The sequence below is a fragment of the Hyaena hyaena genome, unplaced genomic scaffold (assembly GCF_003009895.1).
Source record: "Hyaena hyaena isolate Hyena2069 unplaced genomic scaffold, ASM300989v1 scaffold_2, whole genome shotgun sequence".
Lineage (NCBI taxonomy): Eukaryota > Metazoa > Chordata > Mammalia > Carnivora > Hyaenidae > Hyaena > Hyaena hyaena.
The window spans coordinates 3197573-3211217 of record NW_024080634.1 but is presented as its reverse complement, the minus strand read 5'-3'; the positions used below and the strand labels follow the sequence as shown (position 1 = coordinate 3211217).

At 40.6% G+C, this 13645-nt stretch overlaps 1 protein-coding gene across 4 annotated transcripts in view; it reads right to left on the bottom strand.

Annotated features, from left to right (window-relative positions):
• Positions 1 to 13645, bottom strand: part of ITSN1 (intersectin 1) — a 221074-nt gene that overhangs the window by 102861 nt on the left and 104568 nt on the right. For all 4 annotated transcript variants that reach the window (XM_039228609.1, XM_039228593.1, XM_039228583.1 and 1 more), the window contains 5 exons: positions 13457 to 13594; positions 11569 to 11684; positions 5900 to 6162; positions 3656 to 3805; positions 2889 to 3029 (listed from right to left, as the gene is read on the bottom strand). In XM_039228609.1, coding sequence (XP_039084540.1) covers positions 2889 to 3029; positions 3656 to 3805; positions 5900 to 6162; positions 11569 to 11684; positions 13457 to 13594 — 808 coding nt within the window. The remainder of the gene's footprint in view (positions 1 to 2888; positions 3030 to 3655; positions 3806 to 5899; positions 6163 to 11568; positions 11685 to 13456; positions 13595 to 13645) is intronic.

The window sequence follows — 13645 nt, the reverse complement described above, 5'->3', positions numbered from 1 at the left end:
CAGTAGATGCAAAAAAAAAAAAAAAGTTATGACCCAATTCAACACCCATTCATGACTAAACAAACTCTCAGCAGGGGGGCGGGAGGGAGGAACAGGAAGGAAGTCCCAACTTGATAAAGGAAATCTAACAAAAAAAGCAGATAGTTAACATCATACTTAATAGTCAGAAATTGAATGCTTTCACCTTAAGATCAAGATTCTCACCACTTCTATTCAACATTGTACTAGAGGTTGTGTGATCAGTGCAGTTAAGAGGAAATAAAAAGTACATAGGTTAAAAAAAGTACATAGGTTAGAAAGGAAGAAATAAATAAAACTGTCTTTATTTGCAGATAGTATATTTTATACATAGAAACCCTAAGGAACCTAGAAAATGAGTTAAGCAATACTGTAGGTATAAGGTTGATATATAAAAACTCTGTCTCTATATACTGGCATTAAATTGGAAACTGAAGTAACAATATACAATATACAACAGAGTCAAAAAAAACCCCACAAAACAGTTAGGGATAAGTTTTGTAAAATATATACAAAATGTATACATTGAAAACTATAATATAACCTGAATAAAATAAAGAAATATAGAAGACTTAATATTGTTAAGATGTCAATTCTTCCCAAATAGACATATAAATTCAGTGAAACACCAATCAAAATTCTAAGTATCTTTATAAAAACTGAGAAGCAAATTCTAACACTTACGTGGAAATGTAAAGGATGTAAAATAGCCAAAATAATTTGAAGAAAGAATACTACTGAAGATTTTACACTAACTGATTTTCAACAAGCAACCAAGGTAATTCAGTAAGGGAAAAAGGCAGTGTTTTCCATAAATGTTGCTACAACAACTGGGTATCTGTATAGAAAAAAAAAAAAAAGATGAACCTCATGCCTTACTTTACACTTTCATAAAAATCAATGTGAAATGGATCACAGTTTTAAACATAAAAGAGAAAACTGTAAAAGTCCTGGAAGAAAATATAAGAGAAAACGTCTGCAACCTTGGGATGGCCAAAGATTTCTTAGAAAACAAAAAAAGTAAACCATAAAAGAAAAAATTAATAAACTGAACTTCCTGAAAACTTAAAACTTCTCAAAAAACACCATTACAAAAATGGAAGCTACAGAGAAGGTGAAAATATTGGCAAAACATCTATCTAACAAAGGACTTGATACAGAAATATATAAAGAACTCTACAATTCCACAGTAAGTTAAATAACCCAACAAAAAATGGGCAAAAGATCTGTTCACAAATGACACACACAAGATACATGCCAATACACGGATGAAGTGAGACCCACCACCACTACTAGCTTTCAGGGAAGTGCAAGTTAGAGCCTCCTGGACACTGTTACATATCCACCAGAAATATTCAAATTACAAATAATGACAATACCAAGTGTTGGCCAGGATGAGGAAGTACTGAAGCACTCATACACGTAAAATACAGAATGTAAAAATGGTACAACCACCCTGGAAGCAGTTGGACGATATCCTATAGGGTTAAACCTATATTTGTTTAGTGACAAGTAATGTGTCAAGTAATTCCATTCCTAAGAAAGTTAACCAAGAGAAGTAAAACACATTTCCACATCAAGACTTGTAAACAAATGCTCATTGCAGGCTTATGCATGAAAGTTCCAAACTGGAAAGAACCTAAATGTCAATCAACCGGAAATATTACTCAGGGGTAAATCTCAAATCATCAGGCTGAGGAAAGTCACAAAGCTCAAAAATGATCATCTTTCATGATGACAGGCAGAGCAGTATCTATACAAATTTGACGTCCCCTGCCCTCAGTTCAACAAGTGAAACCAAACCAGGTGATATTATGGAAGCTTGGTGGTCAAATCTGGATACCTAATCAACGAAAGCAGAACTGCTTACAGCATTCCCTTATGTGCCCCACTATTCAGTATAATTATCTCTCATATTCCCGCTAAAATACTGAACCGCACTCCCTCATTGTGGCGATCATGGTAAAGTCAAAGTCTCACGAGTGAACTACACGTCCGAGGTGATCCAGTCCCTACCTGCTCCGACCACAGGGGCCTCCTTGCTGTAAGCACAGCCTCACGGTTCTCACACTGCTGTCTCCGTGCCTACACTTCTGCCAGAGAGCCACACAGCTTAGCCGCTTCTCTCTTCCAAGTCTTTGCTCAAATGGATCCTCATGGAGGAGCCTGTCCTGACCACTTTATTTAAAATACTGCCCTTGGGATACCTGGCTGGCTCAGTTGGCAGAGCGTATGACTCTTGATCTTGGGGTTATGAGTTTGAGCCCCACCTCAGGTGTAGAGATTACTATTTTTATTGTATTGTCCTTTTATTGAGAGTATAAGCAGGGGAGAGGGGCAGAGGGGGAAGGGAGAGAAGGAGGGAGGGGAGAGGGAGAGAGAATCTTAAGCAGGTTCCACACTCAGTAACCCACAACCCTGGGATCATGACCTGAGCCACAATCAAGAGTCAGACATTCAACCAACTAAGCCAATCCAGGTACCCCAAATAGAAAATCTTAAAAAACAAAAACAACTGCCCTCCTTCTCTCTAGGACTCTCTTTCCTACTCACTCTCATACTCTAAGTGCCCACTTGACTTCCTTCGTTAGCGTCCTGCCCTGCAGAGAGAAGCTGAGCTCCGCGAAGGTAGAAGCTCTCCTCTCTGCTCACTGCTGGACCCTCAGTGCCTCCGAGGGCGCCTGGCCGGGGACGCGGCGGCGCTCGGCTCGCGGGCTGAGTTTGTTTCCTTCACGGCCTTTTCGGACCAGGGCACTGTCGGCTTCATCTTGGCTTCCCAGAGCCCAGCACCTCGCAGATGCTGGGTGCGAGTGAAATGAATCAGAGAAGTGGGGAAAGCCGAAAAGCTTTTAAGGGTGTTATTTTCTCACCTGTAATTGTTGCTGTAGATGGGTGATCTCTGCAATTCTCAATTCCCTGGATTTGTTTGTACTCTCAATTTCTTGCCTTTGGGTGGTCAGTCGACATCTGATATCTTGAAGTTTTCCTTCGAGTTGATTCTTTTTATCATTCTTTAACAAATGAAAAATTATTATTATTATTATTACTACTACCATTTTTATTGGTTCAGTGTTACTGTACAGCTGACCCTTGAACAACACGGGTGTGAACTTCATGGGTCTACTTAAAACGGATTTTTCCTGATAAATAACAGTACAGTCCTCGGGTGCCTGGGTGGCACGGTTGGTTAAGCGTCTGACTCTTGGTTCGGCTCAGGTCATGATCTCATGGTTTCATGAGTTCGAGCCATACATCGGGCTCCGAGCTGACTGTGCAGAGCCTACTTGGGATTTTCAGTCTCCCTCTCTCTCTGCCCCCCTCCACTGTGCTATTTCTGCCTCTCAAAAAATAAATAAACAAACTTTAAAATAACAGTACACGACTGTAAATTATTTTTTCCTCTTTATGATTTTTTCAACATTTTCTTGTCTCTAGCTTCCTTTATTGTAAGAATGCAGTATATGATAAATATAACATGAAATATGTGTTAATCAACTATTTGTGTTATCCGTACAGCTTCCAGTCACCAGTAGGCTACTAGTAGTTAAGTGCTAGGGGAGTCAGGATTTATACACAGAGTTCTGACTGCGCAGGGTCGGTCAACTGTATTCCCGGAGCGTAATCAAATTTCACTCACTAGAGCTTCTAATTCAAATTCCAGAGTCTTTTTCTTTGCTTTCAGTACAACTATGTCTTCTTGTTCTTTGTTTCTTTGATTGAGTAGTTCTTGTCTTCGATTCCGTTCCCATTCAAGTTGCCGTTGCCTTTCAAGTTCTCGTTTTGCAGCCTGTGACATTTACAAACAGACAGCTTATTAGTTTTTAGTTCTTACACTATACAATGTCTCTTAATAAACATAACATCTAGGAAGTCTTTTCTTTCAGGGATAAAATGTTACACACTGCAAGAAATTCTATTACAAAATAGCAAAACAAAATTTATACAAATGTAGCATTCCTTCCACGGAAAAAAAAAGAATATTTAGAAAGGCTATTATAGTTAGATAAGATGAGAACAGACAGGATTCATGTCATTATTGGAATTTGATTGTTTATGACTTTAAGAATGCTTGAAGCTATTAAAAAAAAACAAACCCGGTTCTTCCTTATTTACTGACTCATAAAGGGTCAGGAAAAATCTAGTAAAATCAAAATTCAAACCACTAGAACAAAAAGAAAACACAAAAAATATCCCCCCTAAAACAAAACTTTCTTCTATGAAACAAAAATTATTTATCTCAAGTTTTAAAAGTTTGTCGCTCCCCACCAAGCCCCCTATTCATTCACCTTTTTTTTTTTTTTAACCATAGAAGCTTCTGAAATTTCTGTGGGAACGTCAGAATTTCCCTCTTCAAAGCTAACTCTGATGTCTGCTGGGTAAAGAGCACCTGGCACTCTTTACTGTAACTGCTACTTACTACCTGTCCCCCAACTACCCTTTTACAGGCCAGAAGACAGGTGGAGTACTTACCCATCACTCTTTCTCTAGGGGCTTTCAAAGCCTGGTACATGGTAAATGCCTATTACATAATTCTGAACAAATACTCTAAAGTGTCTTTAAAAAAAAACAAAACAAAACCAAACACCAAGGAAGGGAAGGCACTCTTGTCTTTTGGCTGTCCATTCTGGAAATTAAAACCCTGTTAGCATCCGTGTGTCTCTGCCCGAACAGGGGCTTACTGCCCTAAATTCTCTGAAGCAATAAAAGGAGATGAAACCAAAGTATTGTGCTTTGTGTTTTTATAAAGGAAAACCTTCCATCTATAAAGTAGATTTCATTCACCCAGAAGAGTCATGGCATTGCCCCTGTAGCAATGCGCTAAGCTGGAAACTCGGACAAATGACTGGCTTAGCCACTATTCAGATATGGCACCAAACTGAGGAGGCCTCCATCCAATACACTGAGGATTTCCCTCACATATTTTTTAAAGTGGAAAAAGAAGGGCACAGAATGATATAATTAGTATGATATCATTACAGGGGTTTAAAAAAATTGCACTAAATCCCCAACCTCTCCAAACACATAACCTTTTATAGCTCTACATACATTTTTAAGTGCAGAGAAAAAAGTCTGAAAAATTCTCAACAAACATCAGTGGTTTGTTAGGAGACTGTATTATCAAAAGCTTAAGTGTAAATTTTTTTTCTAAATTTGATTTTTAGTTTTTATTTATTTATTTGGAGAGAGTGCAAGTGTGAATGGGGTAGGGACAGAGAAAGAGAGAGAGAGAGAGAGAGAGAATCCCAAGCAGGCGCCCACTGTCAGCCCACACCTGAAGTGCGGCTCGATCTCCAGAACAGCTAGATCATGACCTGAGCCAAAAGCAAGAGTCGGGCACTTAACCGACTGGGTCACCCAGGTGCCCCTTGAGCATGAATGTTCTCAGCAACGTTATTCGTAATAGTCAAAAAAGTGGAAAGAATTCAAATGTCCATCAGCTGATGAATGGATAAATATAATGTGGTACGTCCGTGTAATGGAGTATTATCCGGTCATAAAAAGGAACAAAGTATTGATTCACACTACAACTTGGGACTTGAAAGCATCCTAAGTGGCAGCCAGACACAGAAGGGCACATAGTGTGGGATTCCACTTGCGAAACGTCCACGACAGGCAAACCTGTGCACACAAAGCAAAGGAGAGGCTGTTGAGGGCTGGAAGAGGGGGACGGGGAGTGACTGCTAAACGGGGAACAAAGTTCTTCTTTGGGGTGAGGAACTTGCGCTGGAGGCAGACGGGGCCCAGGGTCACGTGAGCTTGTGAACACACTAAAACCGCGCAGCTGGGAAAGGAAGGCGACGAGGGTGTTAACACGCTGCCTGGACGATTAAGAGAGGAGGGGAGCAAGCCACAGGCGCCTGCTGCGGGGCCGGCTGCTTACCTCCCGTCTCTCGATTTCTTTCCTCCTCTCCTCCTCTCTCTGCCGCTCTAGCTCCCGCTGCTTTTCCAGCTGCTTCTCCAGCTCCAGCTGTCTCTTGCGCTCCTGCTCCTGGCGCTCGCGCTCCTTCCTCTCCTGCTCGGCGCGCTCGAGCTGGGCCAGGCGCTCCTGCTCTTTGCGCTGCTGTTCCAGAAGGGCCTGCCTGCGCTTCTCCAGCTCCAGGTTGCCGCGCTCAAAATTCTCGCGCTTCTTATCCTCAAATGTTACTTTAAAGCGAGAAGCGGAAAAGCTATGAAAAGTCATGACTTTCCACCCCGGTTTCAAAGGAAACGTTCGGCGGCCCATTTGAAATCTGTAGTATAAATGCAAACCAGAGCTCCCTAAGTTTGCTTCCTGCCTGTGCCCGCGTTAGTAACTGCTAGGATGCCCAGTCCCTTTTAGAACCAAGAACTGGGGCGCCTGAGGGGCTCAGTCGTTGAGCATCTGACTTCCGCTAAGGTCATCATGTCCCAGTTGGTGGGTTCGAGCCCGGAGTCGGGCTCTGTGCTGACTGCCAGCTCAGAGCCTGGAGCCTGTTTCAGTCTGTGACTCCCTCTCTCTCTGACCCTCCCCTGCTCACGCTGCCTCTCTCCCTCAAAAATAAATAGAACATTACAAAAATTAAAAAAAAAAAAAAAAAGAACCAAGAACTTAATTCAGTAAACTGCAGGATGCAAAAGCCATATACAGAAATTAGTTGCATTTCTATATGCAGCATTGATAATTAGCCAATAGAAGGAGAAATGAAGAAAACAAGCCCATTCACAACGGCACCAAAAGGAACACCTAGGAATAAATTTAACCAAGAAGGTGAAAGACCTGTACACTGAAAACTATAAGACATTGATTAAAGAAACAGAGGACATAATTCAATGGAAAAGTATTCCATGATCGGAATTGGATTTGAAGAATTAATATTGTTAAAATGTCCATATTACACAAAGCAATGTACAAATTCAATGCAGTTCCTGTCAAAATTCCAATAGCATTTTTCACAGAACTAGAATAATTCTAAAGTTTATATGGAACCACAAAAGACCCCGAATGACCAAAGCAGACTTGAGAGAAAGAAGGATAAAGTTGGAGACACTGTGCTCCCTGATTTCAAATGACACTACAAAGCTATACTAATCAAAGCAGTATTATTAGCATAGAAACAGACACAGATGAATGGAACAGAATAGAGAGCCCAGAAATAAACCTACACTTACATGGCCAATTAATTTACAACAAATAAAGCAAAAATATACAATGGGGAAAGAAAAGTATCTTCAATTAATGGTGCTAGAAAACTGCTACATGAAAGAAATGAAACTGGACCACTCACTTCTTACACTATACATAAAAATTAGCTCAAAACAGATTAATGACTTGAATGCAAGGCCTAAAACCATAAAACTCCTAACATAAAACCCAGTCAGTGTAACTCACCGACATGGTTCGTAGAATTCTGCTTTCTGGAACTGAAAGCAAGGGTAGTGAAAGAAAAAACAAACAGATGGGATTGTATCAAACTATGAGCTTCTGCACAGTGAAGGAGACTAATCAACAAAACAAAAAAGCAACCTTCTGAATGAGAGAAGATAATCTGCAAATCACATATCTGATAATGGGCTAGTATCTAAAGTATATAAAAAACTCATACAATGCAACACAAAACAATCTTTTTAAAAAATACAGCGGAAGAGGTGAGAAGATGTTTTTGCAAAGAAGCCACACAGATGGCCAACAGGCGCAGGAGGAGACACTCATCATCATTAATGATCACAGAAATGTAAATTAGAACCACAGGAGATGTCCTCTCGCACCTGTCAAAATGACTATTATCAAAAAGACAAGAAACAACAAGTGTTGGCGAGGTTATGGAGAATAGGGAGCCCTCTCACACTGTTGGAAGGAATGTAAATTGGTGCAGCCACTAAAGAACAGTACAGTGGTCCCTCAAAAAATTAAAAAACAAAAACAAAAACAAAAACACTGCCAGATGACCAACCGATTCTACTTCTGGATACTTACCCAAAGACAACAAAATTATCTATTCAAAAAGGTATCTGTATCCCCCATGTTCATTATAGCATTGTTTACAAATACAACGTAAGTGTCCCTCGACAGATGACTAGATAAAGAAAATGTGGTATATATACACATACATTATTATTCGGCCATAAAAATGAAGGAAATCTTGCCCTCTGCAGCAACACAGGTGGACCTTGAGGGTATTATGCTAGGTAAAATAAGTTAAACACACATATACAATTTGATTTCACTTATTAACCGAATCAAAAACAAAATGATACAGATACAGAAAGGGAATGGGGGTTAACAAAGGGAAAGGGAGTTTGGGGGTGGGAGAAAGAGTGAAGGGGGTCAACTGTATGGTGACGGACGATAACTGGACTCACAAAGTGGTCACTTTACAGTGTATGCAAAAATTGAATTATGTTGTACACCTGAAACTAATATAGTATTATATACCAATATAACCGCAATTTTAAAAATCCGAAGTTTTTTGCTAACATACGCTCCCTTCCATGACAAATACCATGTCATGGCATTCAAAACACCAAACACCCTTGTAGAATAATCTTTCCAAAACCGCAATTCCTATCACCACCAACCTCCTTTCCTTCCCTGTTTACGCTTTTCCTTTGCTATCACCTTGACTGAGCAACTGACCCCCGATCCTTCCTGTACCTTGAATCTTTCCCTCCCTAGCTCTCTCTCCTCAGTTTATAACTGCTGGTGTATCTTCTAACAAATAAGACGATTTCTGGAGGCAGAGGTAGGAAGGTGAGTATTCTACGTTGCATAATGAAGATACAAGCTGTACCCTGATCATTATGCAGATCCCATTCAGTAAACAATTTTTTTCTAATCCATTATTCAGTCTCCTTTGAGAACACCAATTATGAATTTTAGCCTTATTTCCCAGGCCAGTCATTTTGTCTCTAATCCTTGCTATCATGCTGTTTATAACCATCTCCTTTCCCTTTAGGAATAAATTCGCAGCCTCCACATCCCTTGCTATGTCTTCAGCAGTGTCCATTCAGTTCTGTGTTTGTCTCACACGCTTCTCCTTGGAACCAGCCTCAGAGAGGAGAAGCCCCGGCGCACGGCCTGCCTGTGTGGCACGCCATTCCTGTTGTTCCCTAGTTTCACAACGGTCTCTTGACACTTGGTCTTGAGATCTGTAACTGGGGGCACCCTTACTTGGCTTCTCCCCACGTTCTTGTTTGGCCTTCACTGCTGTAGAGAGACGTTCCTCAGACGTTACAGTTATGGATCAGAGACAAAACGTGGCAAGCGTGTTTTGGTTTCCTTGTCCTTCTTGTGCCTTTATTGACGGCAGAGGAAGGACATCCGTTTTACTTTGCTACCTTAAAACCGAAAGTCCTCTCAATCACAGAAAGGGCTGACGTAATACTGATACATGCTACAACGTGGATGAATGAAAAACTATCATACTAAGTGAAAGGTCACCTACTGTACAAGACCATTTATATGAAATAATCCCAGACAGGTAAATCCCAAAAGGCAGAGAGCAGACTGGTGGCTGCCAGGGCTGGGGGAGGAGGGGATCAGGAACAACTACATATGGGGTTTTCTTCTGGGGTGATGAAAACATCTCAGCACTAAACAGAGCTGATGTTTCCACAACACTGTGGGTACACTAAATACCACTGTTAGGGACTGGATAACCCTTAGGCTTCTCATGCTGAAGTCTAACCCCTAATGTGAGGTGATTTAATTAGGGTTAAGATGAGGTTCTGAAGGTGGGATTAATGGTTTTATAAGAGGAGAAGAGGAAGAGAGAAAAAGAGATTTCTCTCTTCCATGTGCACACACCAAGGAAAAGCGATATGAGGGCACAGAAAGAAGATCGCCATCTGCATGCCAGGAAGAACGCCTGGCCAGGAACTGAACATCCTGATGTTGGAGTTGCCGGCATCCAGAACTGTGAGAAAGTCACTCACTTCTGCTATGTAAGCCACACCGACTACTGTACTTTATTATGGCAGCCCAAGCTAAGTAGCCACTGAACTATGTATTTTTTAATGATCAAACTTGTTATGTGAATCTTACCTCAATTAAAAAAAACCCTAAAGGTCCCTACACATGTTAGTTCCAATACCTGGTCCTGTTTCTGCTCCAGAGGAGGCCCTTAATAAAGGGCTACTCAAAGAGTGACTGGAGGAACAAAAAAACTGATGACGTCACTTCCTATTCAGAACTCTAAACGAAGGTCTGCCACCAACAGGAAAAGAAAATTCCAAATGCAAAGGATTCCTGTCCTTATTTGCCTTTGGGACTTGATTCCCATTATTACGGACCTGAAATGCTCTTCCTTCCCACTTGTAATGACCCTATTCATCTTCAGTCTCAACACACTGAGACTGCGTGCACAGACATTTGTACATTGTACCTTTCCCAGTCTATGCCAACCAGCATACATAAGCTGTGCTGTGCATCTCTAATACTGTCTTCAGGGCTTTATTACCCTCATGTGCTGCTGTGATGATTATTTACATGGACGTCCTACATCCTCAATTCTATTATAACCTTGACAGTATGGGCCACGTTGTTAATGTTTAAATTCTTCCCTGTACTCAACACATAGCTTCACACAAAGAACATTATCAATAAGAAGTTTATCAGTAAACAAAAAATAATTTAAAGAGGAAAAGGGCGAGTTAGTGCCCCGAGCAGGCCGGTTAACCAGCCAACACTTTAAATGTAGCTAAATGACATGGATAAATATAATAAAATATAAAAATTTAATATAAACAGACTCCATAATAAATTTCATTTGCCTCTTTGTATCAATTATCATCTCATCATCAATAATTCATAGCTGCTTTAGAATATTTTAATAGTGTGATGAGCTTATTATCATAAATGAGGCTTTTTAAATTTTATTTATTCATCTACACTTTTTAATTTGAGAGAGTGCAAGTGGGAGAGAGAGGCAGAGGGGGAGAGAGGGAGGGAGACAGAGGGGGGGGGAGAGAGAGAGAGAGAGAGAGAGAGAGGGAGAGAGAGGGAGAGGGAGAGAGAGAGAGAGAGAATCTTAAGCAAGCTCCATGCTCAGCACAGAGCCTGACACAGGCTCAATCCCACGACCCTGGGATCGTGACTTGAGCCGAAATCAAGAGCTGGACGCTCACCTGACTAAGCCTCCCAGGTACTCCAATGAAGACTTTTAAAAATAGGTTCATATTAAATTTAAATCAACTTCCTGTTATTAAGGAGTTTCCAATTCTCTTAGAACAGTGTGAGAAAATACCAATAGGTAATTTCACATTCCATTTCTGCACTGGTGGTACTAAAGAAGCACAGTAAATGTTTACCAATTTTGAGTGTTTTATAAATAACATTTATAAAATTTTTGTTTAGTGGTAAATAATCAGATTTCAATTTAAAAGTTAGAACAAGGGTGCATTAGTCAAGTACATCATATTCTTATTTCTCCACATATATTCAAATCCAAAATGTATCCAAAGTGTCTCCTTTCTATGGTCAGTTAAAGGAATACAGCAAGAGTGTCAGAAGCTACATTTATTTTTACCTCCATCTTTGCCTGAGAGGTAGAAAACCTCTAATATGATGTAACTCAAACATAAAGACTGCCTTACCAGGTAATTTCTTCTCTAGCTGTTGCTGTTCATCTTCTAAAACCGGTTCCTCTGGTAACCTCTGATCTACTGCCGTTGAGCTGATGATAGATACACCACTGCCAGATCGAACTCGTCTGCAATTGTGGAAAAAAAGAGAAAAAAAATGGATGTACATAAAGCTGTCTAGGTAGAGCTGAGCAAACTACAGAAAAGAGTTTTTAAAGATTATGCCACATCATGGAGCAAATTTCATTTATAGTGAGGAAAAGATAAAGATTTGGTCCTCCTTATTTACAAAGGGATTTTTAAAAACGAGTGTATGGGGGCGCCTGGGTGGCTCAGTCACTTAAGCATCAGACTTCGGCTCAGGTCATGATATCGCAATTTGGGGGTTCGAGCCTCACATCGGGTTCTGTGCTCACAGCTCAGAGCTTGGAGCCTGTTTCAGATTCTGTGTCCCCCTCTCTCTCTGTCTTAAAAATAAGCTTTAAAAAATTTTTTTTAAAAATAAAAATGAGTGTACGAATGCTACCAGATGCTGAGTGCCAAGCTTACTCAGATATTTAGAATCATCACCCAAATCAGGGCAATTGTGAAGGACTGAATTAGTGAACAATCCTCAAGTGTCTAGAATGGTGCCTGGGTCACAATCGAGTGTTCACTGTTGGTACCGTTATCCTTTTATGGAACATTAAATCCTTCAAGGGAGATTAGCAGCTCAGCTGAATGGAAGCCTCTCTTTTCCCCTTACAAAGTCTTTCTTTCCATTTTATTTCATAATAAACGCTGGAAATGTCTACACTTTATACTCCCTAAAGCAAATCACTTAGTTGACTGATTAGTTTCACCTTAAACCATGAATTTTGCTCTTTTATACCAATCTACCTTTAACAAAAAAAATTTTTTTTAAATCAGCTTCCAGTCTTATGTCTCTGGTAGTGATTTTTGCAACCGTCAGAGCTGACAAACCGCCCAGCTACCATTTCTTCCTACAGCTAGTTTTCTCCGCTCACTCCATGTATGCGCTCACAGCAATGGCGCTGTTCCCCTTCCTTTTATGGAGATTCCTTCCCCTAGTCTTTCCCAGAAATTCGTGTGTGTGTGTGTGTGTGTGTGTGTGTGTGTGTGTTTTGTTCTTTGTGCTTGTAAGATTTTGTATTTGTCTTTTAAGTTAAAGCCTAAAGACGTCGTTGTCTGGGAGGGGAGGTGCGTGTGGCGAGTGTAGGGACATGATACGAGTCACTGCAGGTCTCTCCCAACTGGACCTTGGTCTAGTCTCTTGATAACGCCATTGAAACTGTGTTTTGGACCAGGATAATTTTCTTTAATTAGCTTCCTGACCATAATTTCTACATTGCCAGTATTCTGTTAACTTTCCAATGTGTAGAATTCACAGCCAGAATCTCCTGGCCTTCTTTTCTCTTATTTTTTACTGGTGGGGTGGGGGTGGGGGGCGGGGCAGAGAGAGAGGGAAGGAGAGAATCCCAATCTGGCTCCATGCTCGGCGTGGAACCTGATGTGGGGCTTGATTCCACAACCATGCGATGATGACCTGAGCCCAAATCAAGAGTTGGATGCTTAACTGACTGAGCCACCCATCCCTCCCTGCCTTGTTGTCTATGTACAGGTTGTTTTAGTTTTACTTTAACTGCTAACACTTTTGCTGAGCTTTGATTATACAGATCGGTACAAAAATCATCCATCTTTTAATGTTTTACTAATATACTATAAATTCTTTAAAGAAAAGAACATATCCAAGATTAACAGGGGCTCCAGATATCTTTTACTTCATGGATATTTCATTTACTTACCAGAAATAAGTAAAAGATACATAGCCAACAACGTCCAGTTTGAAATTCACATATCAAACACACAGTTAATCTTATGAGAGCCAAGTGTCCCTTACCTAAAGGAAGGTGGAATGTACTCTGGAGGCAGGACAGGTGGCAGTGGCTGGCCAGACATCGCTACATCAATCAGGTGCATAGCCAGGATAAATTCTTCCGCTGTGAGTTTTCCATCTTGATCAATGTCAGAAAGATTCCTATGCAACAAAAAGTTAATCATTTCCTAGCTTCGTGAAAATGCGTGCATG